This window comes from Chelonia mydas, chromosome 7, assembly GCF_015237465.2.
Source record: "Chelonia mydas isolate rCheMyd1 chromosome 7, rCheMyd1.pri.v2, whole genome shotgun sequence".
Taxonomy (NCBI): domain Eukaryota; kingdom Metazoa; phylum Chordata; order Testudines; family Cheloniidae; genus Chelonia; species Chelonia mydas.
Genome location: NC_057853.1, coordinates 113,053,732 through 113,070,891, shown reverse-complemented (window position 1 = coordinate 113,070,891; position 17,160 = coordinate 113,053,732). Strand labels below are relative to the sequence as shown.

General features: G+C 43.4%; 2 protein-coding genes across 2 annotated transcripts in view; one reads left to right on the top strand and one right to left on the bottom strand.

The window, feature by feature from the left end:
* The window catches only part of TECTB (tectorin beta), a 28,677-nt gene extending 17,010 nt beyond the window's left edge, over positions 1–11,667 (top strand). The window contains exons 3-12 of the mRNA XM_043551966.1: positions 760–859; positions 2,814–3,004; positions 3,531–3,673; positions 3,750–3,849; positions 7,338–7,441; positions 7,533–7,616; positions 8,192–8,354; positions 9,911–9,980; positions 11,054–11,086; positions 11,553–11,667. Of these exons, the coding sequence (XP_043407901.1) occupies positions 760–859; positions 2,814–3,004; positions 3,531–3,673; positions 3,750–3,849; positions 7,338–7,441; positions 7,533–7,616; positions 8,192–8,354; positions 9,911–9,980; positions 11,054–11,086; positions 11,553–11,605 (1,041 nt within the window). The 3' untranslated portion in view covers positions 11,606–11,667. The remainder of the gene's footprint in view (positions 1–759; positions 860–2,813; positions 3,005–3,530; positions 3,674–3,749; positions 3,850–7,337; positions 7,442–7,532; positions 7,617–8,191; positions 8,355–9,910; positions 9,981–11,053; positions 11,087–11,552) is intronic.
* A 1,460-nt stretch (positions 11,668–13,127) lies between these two features.
* The window catches only part of LOC102935364 (guanylate cyclase 2G), a 52,166-nt gene continuing 48,133 nt past the window's right edge, over positions 13,128–17,160 (bottom strand). Inside the window, exon 22 of the mRNA XM_043551965.1 lies at positions 13,128–15,598. The gene's annotated coding sequence lies outside the window, so the exon portion shown is untranslated. The remainder of the gene's footprint in view (positions 15,599–17,160) is intronic.

The following is a 17,160-nucleotide window of genomic DNA, read 5'->3' as shown; positions in this document are numbered from 1 at the left end:
TATTATGGCCCTGATCCTGCAAACTGTTCTGTGCTGGGACCATGCCTGCATCGGTGCAGAGCAGCTTCAAGGTTTGAGGTCTGTGACTGAACTCTTAATACTATTAATTCATATTGCTATTTTGCAAACTCAGAGGCTAATATTAAAGGAGAAATCACATCATTCACTCAACAGCTTTGCATGAGAGAGTGAGATATATATTGCAGGATAACAACCATCCGGACTGAATATGGGAATAGTTTCTCTGTTTGGCTAATAAGTAAAGTGTATTTTTACTCACCTCTACACTTCTTCTTCCTTCCAATTAGCTCTTCTCTCTCTTCTTCTGATTTCCTTGCTTGATTTTGTTTTTCCTGCTTCTCTTTTTTCCTTCAAATTCATTGTCTAATTTCGATTCATTCATGTTTGTAGCTCTTTTGTTCTGTGACTTTTATAGGAACAAAAAAGAAATCCTTAGCAGTGATACAGATCCATTACTAGACTCAGATGCTGAAATTATCAATAATGATGCCAAAGAGGCAGAAGTGCTCAGTAAATATTTCCGAGCGGCAATTGCAATCAAACTGGATGACGTATCAATATCACAGAATGATTTTTCCAAGAGTGACTAAGGAGCATGTTAAAACACATCTACAAGTCTATAATTGCACTTAATGGAATTTCAGAGACATTTTCTCTTTTTTAAAAAAATTAACATTTTAAAAAAATGCATTAAGACCCAACAGCATTTTAAAAGGCAAACTCTGCTTTTGTTATCAGTGTATTCTTGGCCCTTTGGAAGACATGGTGATTGTTGCTATTTATCTGCTGGACATCTTGGTTCAAGCCTTTGCAGCCCCCTGCAATCCAAATAAAGCAGGTAAAATAACTTCAATTTATTTTTCTAAATAAAATCTTCTCTCACAGTTAAAGGAAGCCAAAGCGTTTCTGGTTAGGTAACAATGAAGTATCTATCTTGAGGGATTTAAAGTTTTTAATTCTGGCACAGTTTTTATTGGTCTGACTTTAGCCTCAGCTAACACAGAAAACAAACTAAGGCCAAACTAAGGAGCGGTCACAGTGCATAAAGTTAAACATGTGTGAATCTCTGCAGGATCAGGGCCTAAAACAGCCCTGAAAATAGAAATGAATCTAAAGTATTCTAACATATCAAGGGCTACATTCTGCAAATCCTTGCCACATGAGCAGGCATTACTCATGTGAGTAGTTCCATTGACTCCAGTTGGACTACTGACGTGCATAAGGGTTTGTAGGGCTGAAACCTAACACATATAACCAGGGTACTGTATTAGGGGGGTGAAAGTAACTTTCTGATCCTCCACTGAATTCTGCCCGGGAGCCCAACTGATTTAGTGCAGGACTGGGACCTTGGCTTGCAACTTTCAAAAATTAGAGAACATGTATTAGAAATTTATCCAGGATCCCTTAAAATATGAAGTATCACTTTATCTGCATGTCCACTGTGCTTGTGTCAACAAAATGGATAAGCAGGAATCATTTCCATGAGCTATTGATGAATTTTAACAGTTGCTCATGAATAAGGTTCTTTACTCATGTGAGTAGTCTGACTGAATTCAGTAGGCATACTAATGCGTGCAAAGTTACTTGTGGGTGGGTGCAGGATCAGAGCGCAGTTACAAGGAGGATCAGGCTGGGAGTTTTGAAAGTTCATTGATTTAAAAAAAAGTGGAAATTATTAATGTCTCCACAACTACATTCTCAATCCTGTCTTCCTTGAGCACCCACAACTCAAAGAAAAGCCTGTGGCTATGTCGTGAATTCAAGATCAAGCCTTATGTATCCCATAAGCAGCAGTGTGCTTTGGGTTGGGGGGGACTTTTTTAAACAATATTTTGTTTCTATAGCTAGCAGTCTAATTTCAATTTTCAGCCCACTAATGTTTAGGCTGCTTTTACTTTTTATATATTCAAATTCATGCAACCTGCTTCCATGTAAATAAGAAGCACTATCCCTGCAAGACCAAGTAAGCAACCCTATGCTGTGATGTGTAATATCTGTACTTCATGTCTGGGTCCAGCCTCTGTACTGACCGTTATTAAAAAGTTTGTTTCATCTTTTGCAAACTGCATTTTGGCTTGGAAATTATGACAATTATGTTTACATTGGCCCTGTATCGACAGCAATGGATATTAATATAAGAACTTTTAGTAATAGTATGGCCCGGATATAAAGCTGCTATGAATAGATGTACGTCTCCTGAAGACAACAAACACACTTGCCCAGGTTATTTTCAATGAAGTCAATAGTGATATGCTAATTGACACCAGCTAAGGATCTGGGCCCATAACATTAACGTACAGTAATATGACAATTTTCCTTGTAGTACAGTTTCACTTCATTTTTTCTTTGTTCTTTGATCAGCTGTTCTAATTTTAATAAAATTTACACAAAGGGTGAAATTCTGGCCCCTCTGAAGTCAAAGGCAAAACTCCCCCAGGCTCCAATGGGGACAGACTTTCACCAAAAGAATTTCGATTATTATGGTTTGCTCTATAGATTTAGGCTGGTGGATTGGATTTTCAAAGAGACCTAAAGGCGTTTAGCCAGGCAAATCCCAATAGATATCAAATTTAAATCCAATGGTATTCAAATGCCAAACTCTCACAGGCCCCAAACCTGCTTCCTTTAAAGTTAGTAGATAAACTTCCACTGACATCAGATCCTTAATCCAGTTTGAGGTAAAAGTAGATCCAAATGTAAACTCCAGATGCAAACACTACCCACAAAGTTCAGATCTAGATCAGTCTTAGCAGGAGAATGCAACTTAGAATACCTGTATTTTTTCCTTTTAGACATCATTTTGGTGTATTGCTATCCTAAAACCATCATTACAAAAATTCCCGAATGTCCCTATGGATGGGAGGTTAATCAATTGGCTCTTGGAGGCGTTTGCTACAATGGGGTTCGTGATTCAGGATACTACCAATTCACGATTCCAGATTTATCGCCTCAAAACAAGTCCTACTGTGGAACTCAATCAGAGGTAAGTACATCATGGGCAAAAATTCGCTTCCCGCGCATTGGCAGCTACTTTGTACAGCGTGGGCCCGTTCCAAAGCCCACTGAAGTCAATGGAAAGATTCCCATAACTATTAATGTTCTTTGGGTCAGGCTATACATGCTGTAACTGAGGCAGGCAGGATGTAAACTCTGATGATTTGTTCTAGGGCTTTTCAATATCATGGATCATTGACACTTATGTTGGAAGTCAGATGGTCCTGCATCCCTGGCGCAGCCAAAACGCACATGGGATTAGGTCCACGTTCAATTCATCTACATGTACATGTACTAACATTACCGTCTTCTCATTACTTGTGTGCCCAGCTCTCGGCAACTGGGGCCTCAAGGCTCTACTGTAACAGAAATGCATAAAGAACCAGAACAGATTGTTTTGCTGATCATTTATGTCACAAGAACGGCCTTTTCCTGATTCAAACATCAGGCAGAGGTCCCTGTTTGCATCCAATTTTCACTGCCAGCATTTCTCTCATTGTCCCCCCCGACTGCAGTTTAAAAACCCTATCTATCACTTCTACAACTCCATCGTCTCCAACGACAGCTCGGTAATTGTGAAGAGCCAGCCTGTGAATTACTCATTCACCTGTACTTACCATGCAAACTACTTGGTCAACCAGGCTGCCTTCGACCAAAGGTAACTCCCGCAGGAGGAACAGACTCCCCCATTTTCAGCACAGGGCTGGCTCCATTATCAATAACATATGTTTCAGTCATACGAAATGTTCTCAATTTTCTAGAGTGGCGACAGTCCATGTGAAGAATGGGAGCTCCGGTTCATTTGAAAGTCAATTATCCCTCAACTTCTACTCTGTAAGTGCTCCTTCTCAGCCGGTATTTAGTCTGTCAGAGCCTGCACAATGGGGTGAGTCCACTCACTTCATGGGAGCCGTTCCATATTTCCACCAGCGTCCATGAGAAGGGAATCCAGCCATAACAGCGCCTCTGTTTTGTACGGTACTGAGCACACTGTCACCACGCATGAACATGGGATTTATCGGGGGGGGAGACTTATTTCTAATAAATTAATAAGGATCAATCTAGATGGAACAGAGTAGCTCATATACCATTTTTAAAACAGGTAATGTCCCTTTGTGGCACAGATTTCGCTGACTAGAGGCGTGTTTCTCTCTTGCATGGTTACAGATTTGACTGGTGTCAGAAGAAACAGCCAAACTTTGCTTTTAGCCTAAACAAAGAACTGTGTGAATCCACAGACACTGCTTCTATCCTCCAGTCTCACAAAATATAGAAGCCCCTTTCATTCCTCCTGAAATTTGCTTAGCTGTTCTCTGATGAGCTGGCTGCTTAGTGTTCCCCTGAGATCTTTAGTTCACACTGGATTTGATTTCCAATGTTTGCCCCATGCCAGCAAGATTTCCTTTTAAAGTTCTACCACCTTTTCGGGGGGGGGGGGGGGGGGGGGGGGAAAGGCGCGGGGGTCTGTCTGCATTGGCAGAGCAGCAAACCAATCCCTGAATCTATTTCCAGAAAATCACAGGGTAAGTGGAGGGTAGCCCAGTAGCCTAGATTTTACATGAATAAAACTCAACACTAGTAATGATATGGAGCCAAATCCTGAGGCCAGGCTATGGGGAGGCTTTGCATATGGATCCTCTACAGGGCTTGGATGGATGGACTCTTCCCCTATACCTACTGGATTTAGGGTACCAGTGGAATCTTCCCCATCCCCGCTGGTTTTAGGGAACCAACAACCAAAGGCTTTGGTCCCTGCTTATTTGTGGTGTGTGACTGATCTGTTAAATACCACAATCCTATTGCTAGTTCCTGGCTGAATGATGGGAGAATAACAAATGATGGAGAACGAACAAGCTATTTCCAGTCTGTTCTTAAGCCAAGTTAATTATTTGAACTAAAATTCTTGAGGCTCCAAGGAGTCACAAACAGCCAATAGTACTCCTTGAGTACTCACAGACTACAAATAATGACCACTATGAATAAGTGTGGCGCTAACTCATGACATGTATGGGCAAAACATGAGTGAATCACTACTTTGTTAGGGCTGCTCAAAATGTTCTGAACAAAACATTTTCTCTCTATAAAATGGGGAAAAGCTCAGTTTTGGTGGAATTTTCCATCAGCAAAATAGCTGCCATGGTGCCTCAGGGGAGTTACAGTTCTGGGTCGCTCATGCCCCATTTGCCCAAGTGGGCCCAGCTTCCAAGCCAGACTCACTCTGTCATGAGACAGTGCAGTTTCTTTTTCACCCCCAATTCAAGATGAAAAGAAAAGGTCAAAATATCAAAATTTCCTGCAAGATGAAAATTGTTTTGCAATGAGCTCCATTCTTTGTACTATTCAAACAGCTCTAGTTTGGGGCATAATATTGCTTTATCACTACAGGGATCCTTCCAACTCTGCTAATCACTCTCACGGTGATGCCAAATGGCTCAGAGTGAAACTAAAAAGCATAAGGGGCTTGGGCTTTATCACCATTTGCATGCAACTACTTTGATTGCCCAAATGGCCGTTTGTGCACACAGACTCAGTAACCACAAACCCACATAAACATTTTCACCTGCACAGTTTGGTGTCATAATGAAATAAACAAACTGGGGGAAGAAACTAATAGAAAAATCAATGTCAAGTGGTACAGGTCAGGAAAACCAGCTTCAAAAGTGTAGCTCATTGCAGGGTGAGGATTAATGACACTCAAACCACTTGTGGCTTCAGCATGACTTAGAGGTTCCTTCTGTTTCTTGACAGAGAGTGTCATCGTATCTATGCTGGCATCTTAAAAACACATGTTGAGTTAGGCTTGTGGCTGCCTCATGCCTTCAAATATGTTAATCACCTCAGGCCAAAGATAACAAATACCTTCCCAGTGTTTTCAGGATGGTTAACATTAACTTGTGTTGTAAAAAAGGTTGTAGAAAATTCTGCTTTCTCCCAACAGAGGGCAGCAGGGAGCCTTACATTTCCCCTTCCAAGTCTTAAACCCGGAGGAATGTGCCAGGGCCCTCCAACAGAAAGTACCTGCTGTTTTACCAAAAAACCATGTCAATAGGTTGCTACTGAGACGAGGCCAATGCAGCAGATGTGGTGGAGTGAGTGTACTTGACACGAGGGGCAGGGGTGCGCACTTCAGCAGTTCACTGCAGGAGGGATTTTGCCTGACTCAGAATTCTTCCGGACGCTCCTGGGCCGCTCACACTGGAGTAGGAGTTCCCCCATCCTTTCAACGGAGGCAAAGTACGTGTCTGCCTCCACCAGGATGCTATTAGCACTTTCAAGGGACTAGGTAGCAGCAGAAACTTTGTACCATGATGCGTTTCCTCAGCCACAGAGTCAGGCAGGATTAATTCCATCCCAGCCATAAGTATGGTGCTCTTATCCTTCGTCCCTTGCCTCCTTTTCTTGGCCATCTCTGCAGGTAGTGAATCTTATAGACCCTGTGAGGATTGGTACATCCAGTTTCTGCATTCCCCGTCATCCATTCTTCCTTCTGCAACAAGGCTAAGCAATTATAAACCAGTGTAAAGTTCTTAATGTCACAGACATCCCATGATTGTTAGCCTAGGTACAGTCTTTAGGTTTAAGTTCAATACAGGCAGCCTATTGGATATTTCAAAGCTATGGCTACAAGAGACTGCTGTAATGTCTCTAGGCTTTTGTTGTCCAGAGGAATGGGAGAAAAACAGTGCTAGAGAATGAGAAAGTTGGGAAACAATGCAAGGGAAGAAACAGATGAAAGATGGTTCTGTGGAGCTTTGGGGCTGTGTATCTTTCTATCTAACCAGATAGATAAAGCTTTGAACTGTACACCACACTTTCGTTTACACAGTTTCAGTCTCTTACTAGCTTTGTTCTACTACAGTGCAATGAGAAGCTGCAAGGCTCAGGGTCCCATGGAGACATGCTTTGTCTGGACATCAGCACGCAATCCTTGTCAGTTCAGCAAAACACATTTTGCAACTCAGACTGTCTTTTGCAGAAGCCTCTTCTTTCTTGCTGGACATAAACATAAGGTAGCTGGCTAGCCCCTTTCCTGAGAAAAGGAAGATGGTTTCTTGAGCCCTCCTGCAACTCGACTTCACAATTTAAGCCTTAATCATGTCAGTGACTGTTGTGATCTGACATTATGGGGGAAATGCTGTTAGCAAAGATGGATGGATATAGTGATACGTAAAGCTAATCGTGTCTGACCCCATATCAGAGCACCCCGATCAAGGGAATCCCGACTTCTGAACTCCATTTTTCTGTGCTTGGCTTTATTACGTAATCACATGTCTTTGCTCTGGTGGTGTTATTAATGCACGCTGCCTCTTTTTCTCTCAAAGAATGCCAAGTTTTCAAGCAAAAAAGAAGCCCCCTTTGTCGTTGAAACCTCAGAAATTGGTTCAGATGTATTTGCTGGAGTAGAAGCCAAGGGGTTAAGTAAGAGGTATGAAAAGTATTGATTCATTTACAACTGGGAACTGTCGCTGACAGATAGTTTGTTGCTAATGTCAGTGTATTGGTTGGTTTCCTCACAGGTTTAAAGTAGTTCTGAACAACTGCTGGGCAACACCTTCATCCGAGTATTTCTACCAAATCCAGTGGCCACTGATCACAAAAGGGTAGGTAATTATATGAGTGAGGCCAAACGATGCGTTACATGGATGAGTTACGTGAATATCAAGTTGGGTGTTTTTAGGTCATGTTTGTACTGCTTGGCAAAGCATGATATTAGTGTCTACAGTCATACAAAGTGTGCACAAGAGGGATTGGTCTTGCGGTTTGCGTAGCAGCCTAGCAGTTATGGTACTGAGGCACATAGTCCAGGACAGATTAATAGGTAATAGCTTGTTACCGAGAGAACTCTGTTGGACCTCCAATGTTTGTAAAATCATCCAAGGATGCCAAAAATAAGAGGGTTGTATGAAGAAGCTGTATCACATTCTGCTTTCACTGACACCCAAGCAACCCATGTATTCCCCTACATGTCATAATGGTGCAGCTGAAAGCAAAATGACTATCAAGATGGGCTCAAGAAGAGCATTATGAATGCCTGTCTCACTCCAGTCTCAGGCAAAGGGAGTATCCCGATGCTGCTTTTCGGAGGAGGCTAAAGAAAGCAGAGCATCAGAAATCTAGGGGCATTAGACCTTGCAGCTGTGTCTGTTCTCATGAAACTTTTCAATGTGCAATTTAGGTGCGCAACGGACAACTCTATCTTAGTGCACGAAAATGGGAAAAACAGCCGGGCCACCTTCCAGTTCAATGCTTTCCGGTTCCAAAACATCCCCAAACTGTCCAAAGTCTGGCTGCACTGTGAGACACATGTCTGTGACAGTGAAAAGTTTTCCTGCCCTGTGGTAAGTCCTTCCGCTAAGGATAAGAGATGGGCCCAAGCTACAAAATTCAGACCCAGGGTCATCGGCCCCCAGTCAAGTGTTTGGAATCTGGGGATCTGGTCTGTTTCTTTGCTCTCAAGAGAAGTTTCTTCATTGTGTAGTTATGTTCTGTCCACTAGAGGGAGCCAAAGCGATGCACTTGTAAGAGGAGTCAGCACATACTGTCCCTATATTGAGTAGGCTGATGTCTGCATTTCAAGTTTGATTAAATGGTTTGGGGCAAATTCAGTTTTGTTTTGTTTTTTAAATGGAAAAAGTTCAGTGAAAGATTTGTATAGAATTTTTTTCAGTATTTTCCACCAGCAATGGAGCTGAGTGAAAAAAATTATCACAGTTTTGAAAGAAATGGTAAAAGAAAACAAAAATCACAAGTGTTTTTCAAAAAATGTTCACTGTTTTTCCCAGCCGGCTCTGTGAAACTTTTGTCCCCCTGACCCATGACATGCAACTAAGGCCAGGAAACAGTCTCCTACCAGTCCTCCTGGGTGTCCCAGTTATCATCACATGGAGCCAGGAGTGAACAAAATCATTTATGAAAATAAAGCAAACAAAGCCCCCTGAATCCCTGGGCCTGGAATGGAACCTGACAGAGAGCCAAGCTGGTGGTTGCAGTACTTCCAAGTATTCCCATTATCACGGTTCAGCTGCCACAAATCTTCTGCAGCCAGCCTGAGGGTATAGGATGGGGATTGTCTCATTGGCACGCACAAAGAGCTCCAGGAGTCTAACAGCTAGAGGAGCCCCTTCTGACCAGCAAGGCCCGCAGCCTGCCTGCTGCAGATAAGCTTGAACCAAGGTGGTGGCTCTGGGGTTACAAGCAATGTATTTTTCTGGAAACCAAAGTTACCATGTGCAGCTTGTGTAAAAATAAACAAGTTATGTGATCTGGAAGGGCCAAGGAACAGGCAAGATCACTCAGGCTGTAGTGCACTGGTTCCAAGACCAATAGTGACAGAAGGCATTATGCTACCTATCTGGCAGTCTATGAGGAATGAAACTGGTGGTCTCAGGCCACTCCCCAGTGGACAGGAATCTCAGCTGGCAATAACCATAGCAGTATCCTCAGTGACCACCTTGTAGAGCGGCCAAGGATTGAACACATGGGGATCAACCCTGCTTTCCCATCTAGAGGGGGTTTCTCCAAGCTATTGTAGAGAGGGCAGGTTGGCCAAGTCTGTGGTTCGATACAAGACATGGGTTTTGATGGCAGCTGTCATTTCAGCACCTTAAAGTAGCAGCAAATTAATTTGAAGGTCATTTTTTAAGGACTGCTGCCTATGGCCCTTTTGAGTCCACTCTGGGATTCTCAGAAAATATGTAACAGGGATAGTCTTTGAAGCGTGAGAGCTGGTCCTGCTCTACCCCTCCCAGGAGTGACGCAAGGAGCTAGTAATTGGAGTCTATCAGGTTTCATTTTAAAATGCAAAATACAGGGACTGACCGAGATTTCATTTTCTAACAAAGGAAAACTTCAGGGTTTCTTTTTTTAAATAAATGACTCTTTCTGTTCTTTTGAGCCATGTGAAAAACGAAAACGACGCACCGAACAAACCGGAGGCGTTCTAGCAGCAGAATTTGCAGTACACAGTAAGTGTGAATGTTTTCTATTTGGAAAAGAATTTCTCTCTCTTACGAAGTGTCACATATGGGAACAGTCAGTCATTCTCCGAGCAGGGATGACAGTAAGAGGGAGAGGTACTGCTTCCATATACATTTATCCCTAGTCAGAGAATGGAGAAGATTAGCAGCAATTAAATAACGATCTTTAGACTTTGGTGGTTACTTGGAAGGGTTGAATTTTGCTACAACTGCTATAGAAAGACCAGTTCCAAAGTCCCTCCATAGATAAAGCGACCGTTGAGTTCAATGACTATAATCCTGGAATACCCATGCAGCCTGGGTTAAGGGGCTGCAGGCAGGGATGTTCCACTGTGTGTGGGGGGGGAGAGAATCTCCCCTAAGTCTTCGTATGCCAGTGAATCTGTGCTGCAGGTGTTTCTATGGATAAGGTTCTTTGGCTGGTGGATCTGCACAACTGTGGATCCACTTGCCGCTCCATCCAGTGATATCCCCCCTCCCCAACACACACACACACACACACACACACACACACACACACAGAAATGTAGCTCAAACCCATCATGTCCACCTATGCCTACTTCTCCCTAGAGGAGGGCCCAGAAGTTAGCACTCTTAGGACTCCAGCCCTCACGTGCAAGTCTTTTTGTGTGGATTCTTTGAACACTATGGGCCTAATTCTCATTTACACTAGGGACCCTTTACACCAGGGTGACAATTAAATCAACACCAACTTTACAGCCCCTTTATGCTACCTGAGCAGTATAAAGAAGCCTTTAGTGTAAATGAGAATTCTCCTCTCACTTACCCTGGTGTAACTTCATTGACTTCAGTGCTCTTGTTCCTATATGCACACTTACATCAATGTAAGCAAGAGGAGAATTAGGCACTGGAGATGGGAGGAGGATTAGTCCTGTTCAGCGTGAAGTTCACAGAGATGTTAAAGCCATGAGAGAAAATGCTTATCAAAATGTGACATATATACCTGCATGTTATCTGTTCTGTTCCCCCAATCACACTGCTGGATTTTGCCTTCCTTTAAACAATGCCATCCAATTGTTCTCTTTTCTAATATTATACAGATGGAGGTTTATCCGGTTACTACAACTTCTCAGGTAAAGAGCAAAATAAGACACCAAAAATGCCCATCCCAGAAAGCAACTGTCCATATCGATCCCATATGCTTTTTTAAAAACTTGTAAATCTACTCAGAGCAAATGGAGTTCCTACAGAAGAAAGAATTTTCAATATCGATTTTTATTTTGCAACATTTATGTGGTTTGTTTCCTTTTTTGGCACTTGGGGTACCTTGGACAGTGAAACTAGACCTGTCAATTGCACTCTCTTCTAGTGTCAGTTTCACTCTTATTTTCATGCTTAGAAAAAATGCCATGAAAACATTTCTATTCCTGTTCGGATTTGTAAAACACATTTCAAAAGCCTAACACACGGACCAAGTCACTTTAGGGAGCTCAGATGCCAACGCGATGGGCACAGGATCAGAACCTAAACAGAATTTAATTTAAGACGTTTGAAGGTTTCAGCTGAGAACTTACCTTACTCTCTGTGATTTCCTTGCAGCTATTCTCAGTCATCTAATCTTCCTGCTTGGAATCTGTGCTGTTTTACTGTGAGACACAACCCAGCTGCAGTTCTCAAATCATTCCCCTGCTCCCCCGCCAGCCCAAACACACTTTGTAATGGTACTTTACTACTTAAAAAAGTGTTTATTTTACTAACGGGGGGTAGAGGGGGAACTTATTGTTTTACAGGAAAAATAAATAAAACATGGCTTGATTTTTGTTTCTATAATAATGGGAAATAATGACACTGATCTTTCTTTTCCCAACCTCTGCAGTTATTTTATAAAAGTGAACAGCAAGGGCTTACATGTGCTGTTCACTTCTCCCCTTTGAACTGGTGTGGTGTGAAACAGGGCTTGTTTCTAGTATGTAAGAAACACAGGGACATGCGAACTCAGCACTTCCCAAAGCTGAGCCCCCTTCAGAAACAAACGAACAAACAAAAAGCCCACCAGTTGTAGCCCCCTTCCACTGGGTCTTGCTAAAGACTTCCCCAGCTCAGTTAAGGACTCGATCCTGCAAGGTGCTGAGCAGTCAGCCATGATCCAGTGAAGCACTTTAAGCACAAGAGCTGTCCCATTGAAGTCACGAAGTTATTCATGTGCATAAGTCTCAGGATCAGGCCCAAATGCTCAGCACCATACAGGACTGAGCTCTCACACATCTCGTGCACCTCACCTCCTCTCCCTACCCCTGTGTGCCCAGCAGGGGTCTGAGCACCACACAATGGGAAATGTTGCATTAACTTTTACCTAGACCTATGTTAGCCATAAAAACTGACTCGGTGGAGAAGCAGATCAATATAATCTAGCATGGCTCCATACGAACAGACACCACTGTTGTCAGCAAGGGTCACATGCGTGATCAGCAGCACAAAAGGCACAAATCCTCACCCCTTGAATGAGAGAAGTATTTAAAGTGCAAGCTTCTTGGGGCAGGGACTCTCTCTCACTATGGACAGACAGTCGGAAGGTGTGACGGCAGCATGTGTAGGCATACCCAAGTTAGACGTGATCAAGCTAGCTCACTAGAAATATCAGTGGAGGGGCAGCATGGGGCCAGCCACTCCTACATATGGAGGGTTCCATAACTGGGGGGCTATACTGCTATGTTGCTTTTTTTGAGCGAGCTAGTGCAAGCAAATCTAACTCCGGTTTGTTCAACTCCTGCTGTAAAAGTGCCTCATGACTACAGTGTTCAAACAGCATCTCGTACAATGGGGCCCTGATCTCCGTTGGGGCCCCAAGATACTATCACAATACAAATTATAATAGTAACAACAATTCTGAGCTGTCAGTAGGTGGATGGTAATTATCACCTCTGGGGATTCCCACTAGTGGGAGACATGACCATTTCCCAGGAGCGAGATGTGTTGAGCTGTAGAATGGTGTCTTATGGGAAGTGATGGAAGGTCCATTGGTTGACACATTTGAAACCAGATTGGACAAAACACTTGAAAATGTCCAGAAAGGAACATTCGTCCAGTGGGCAAGGAGATGGATGGAGGATCTAACAGGTCTTTCCATCAAACTTTTATGTATCTATGATAAAAGAGACTAAAATGCATACACTAGGTATAATCAGTTTTTATTTGCCCCTATTAATCCCAGTGCTGGCACGACACATATCTATAGATACAGTACAGTACAGAACATAGAACATGACTAAACAAGAACATAGACAATACCAGACTGGATCAGATCTGAGATCCACCTAGTCCAGTATCCTGTCTCCAACAGTGGCTAGCACCAGATGCTTCACACAAAAGTGCAAAAAGCCTTGTGGCAGAGAGATGGGGTAATCTGCCTCACATGCCAGTTTTATCCTAATCCCAAATCAAGTTTGGTTTAAAGCCCGAGCATCTGGTTCTATCTCCTTTCCAATGCACTTTGCATTAACTATCCTAACTCTGTCTGTTCTTTGTTAGCTAAGTAACCATGCTGCCGTCTTTGAACCCCGCTAAATTCCTGTAATAGCTGCATTCTTTTCAAGCTACCATTTTAATGTGCTTGCCTTTTTTCCATTTCATTTATTGGGATCATTGCTCCTGATGCTATAATATCCTGTTATGGTTCCTCCATTCTTCCTTCCCACTCCCTCCCAGCTGCACCGGTTTGATACATCTTGTCTGACTCTAGGCTCTTTGGGGCGGGGCAGTCATGAACTATGTAATCATACACAGCACTACCACAATGAGGCCCCATGCCCTGGTTGAGGCCTCTAGGTGCTACCAGAATTATAGAATTAATAACAATAGTTGTTAATAATTCATTTGACGTTGCACATATAGTACTTAACCACTGTAAAAAAAGTAACATACAATTTCAGTGTTAACCTATTACATAAACTATGGCAGCACATGAAAGTCAACACCACTGAAGCTAATGCCGGGGGGAAACCCTGAAGTAATTCCAGTAAAATACCTTTCAAACTTATTGTCCTCCTTTTTCCTTGTTAGAGTATTCAGAGATGATGCTGTATGTCCACAATTCTCAAATTCTGTATAGGTTCTCTCTCACTCTGGGCACTATTTGCGTAAATAGGTGTAAGGCATCTAATATAGGTAGTTTAATTTATAAGTAGCTTAAAGCAAGGATTCCTATTAGCTAAAATAAGTGACAAGTAGAATCCACCATGACAACCGCTGAGATAATAGTATCAGATCCGACTGTATTTAGCCTTTTGAGCCTAGAGTGCACAGTCTCCAGACAAATTGTTCTAGCTAGGTTGGGTTTACATTAGGTGGATGGCTTTCCTCACTTAGGCCTGTTCCTATCAGTAAAACTGCCCATGTGAAGACATGTCAATGAGATTTTACTGCTTTGAGATATTTCCTAGACCCCAGCAGATCCTGTTGAACGTGTCAGAGATTCACAGAGCATCTTGACTCCACAAAAGTTTCACGTGGCTTTTTTCATTCTTTATTTGCTCACCTCCCCTAACACTAGCAACTCCTCCCAGCTGCTTTCTTGCCTAAAGCTTTCCGTCTGTCCATGCCAGAAGGGATTAACATGCTCATGTCATGAAATGTGAAGGTGAGACAGTATTGGCTCTGGGTCTACCCTGCACCTTCACCAAAGGCAGGTTCTTATGTCCATGTTGGTTATCTATCCCTGTATCAGATTGTCTGGTACCACAACTCTTGCGTAGGAAGCCTGAACTGAGCTCCCTTGATAGGTTCATTAATGCTGCTACTGATGATACAGCAGCTATTATTTGCACCAAGGTGAGTCTCACACCCATGTGTTCCCAGGAGCTGAGTGTGTCACAGAATTCCCATAGTCCCTGCCAGTTGTGGAACCAAGCGTCTAAGTGCCGAACCTCCCAGCTGATATTACACCGCTCCCGATTTAGCCCATGCAACCAGCTGCATGTGGTCATAACACAAGCTACGAAGTTTGGATCCTGATCCAAATTTGGATCGGTCGTTCCCCAAAGTTCAGAAGTGATTTGGGTTTGGGCTTGTGACTGGGTATACAACTCCTTAGGGGGTTTCAGCCAAATCAGTCTCCATCCCAAAGGGGGCAACTCAACCAGTCTGGAGCAGCACGTACAGGCTGCAGTGGTGACCCAGCTGCTATTCCCAGGGAATCCAGGAGCGTTCTGACCTACAAGGGAAAGACCTGTAACATTATTTAATGGGGCCTGTAATGCAGAGAAGGGAAACTGCACTTAACCTTCATTTTGCTCATCTCCATATTGTTCATGGTTGTTAATTTCCCCATGTAACGGCCAGCTTATTGCTATTTACATTGCTAGTATCTGAGGGTTCATTCTGGAATGTGGCTGGTTGCAAGAGATTTTATCCCATTTTGTTCACAACAATCTATTTAGCTTTTACAAGAGATCACCTTCCAAGACAAGAGAAGACGGGGGGTCTGCTGTGGTTGGTGGGGAAGAAAGACATTTGTCTAGTTCTGAAGATCTCTGCATTCATCAGTACAGTGTTTGAACTATGATATTAGTCTTCCATTCATTCCATGTTGCAGTCAAATGGCCTCAGTTTGTATTGTGTTCAATAGTCCCAGCAACGAGTTCCTCCTACTGCAACAAGAAGGTGATGGTCATCCAAAGTGTCAAGAACCTCATGGAGAAGTGGCACAATATGATTCAATTTTCAATGCAGAGGAGATGAGGACTTCCTTTATATGGGTGACTGTAACAGGGTCAGGCCTGATCCAGCATGGGACCCTGCTGCTGACTCAGTTTCCCCTTCTTGGGTTTCTCAAAAACTGTGCCCAGTGAGTCTAATACTACCCCTTCTTGGGGTCTGGGTTTATTAAGACATCACCACAATTATAAAAAAGCAACAAGTAGCAGCTAAAACAAGTCTTTCTCCTGTCTCCCCACTCCAGTTTCTTAAGCCTCTCGCTGGGCTTCTTTCCAAAAACCCAGCTTCTCCTGCCTAGTGTTTCCTCAAGCCTCTTCCTTTTACAGCTGTTACATCTCTTAAGGTTTCTGCTCCTGCTGCTAACTGCAGGTTGCTCCAGCCAGGCCTTTTCCCTTCAGTGATGAGGGAAGCCCTTTTCCTTGGTATCTCCCCCTAGATCCCTGCAGGCCTCTCTCCCCAGATTCCTTTATATCAGAGGTTCGGACCTCAGCTCTCTCTCTCTCAGCTCCCCGATCCCTTTGAGCAGGGCACCTCTGCCAGGTCCCCTCTGGGTTTGTCTGGAGAGCCCTCTCCCAGGTCTGTCCTTACTCCTGGCCTCCCCTTCTCTGAGGGAGCAGGCTCTCTCTTATCAGAAGCCCTGCCAACGGGCTACCATCACATGATGCCTGGTCACCAGACCCAACCATTGGCTGAAGCCCAAACTCATCACCAGGGTCCTGACGACAAGGCACAGGTGGGGCTGGGTCCAAATCCCTTAAAGGGCCAGCCCATCTTGTGACAGTGACTTTCTTTCAGAAGGATCCCAAAATGTTTTACAAATGGATTCAAAACCTGTAGCCCCAATTCTGCAGTCCGGGTGTGGGAGTTTTGCTCATTGAAGTTAAGAAAGGTTTGGCCACATGAGCACTTCAGGACTGGGCTCTTAACACATTATAAGAATTATTTCACCTCAGTGCGCTCTTGGTTTGAATGTGGCATATCAGTGCATAGCCACCTAGCCTAGGAATTTAAGCTGGTCCTAATTCTTCATTCCTGAGCTGTACTCAACTATCATGGAGATTAACAGCTGCAATGGCTTCCCCATTTCAGAGCTGCCTGTACGTGGTATAATGGGCCTACACCAGAAGAGGATTGGGTGTAGCAGAGCTCTTCCCTGCCCCATCTCACTCACATTCTCTCATTCCCCTTACTCTGGGTAGGAGGGGGATGCTGGCGTACACCAGTAGAGAATTCTCCTGAACGGGGCGGATTCTCCACTGGCACTCTCTAGTTTTACGGTCACTTGCAGCCATCGGCGCAACACAAAAGGGCCTTTGCAGACCAGAAAATCTGGCCCTTTGGGTTTTACATCTCAACCAAAAGGCAAAAATATCTTGAGAAGAAAAATGCCAGCTTCCAAATTCTTGATGTGCCACAGCACAGTGGTGCAAATGTTTCCTGATCTTTTTGCTTCCTAATTATATAAAGCTTTCAAAATGCATAACATGCTTTCTGT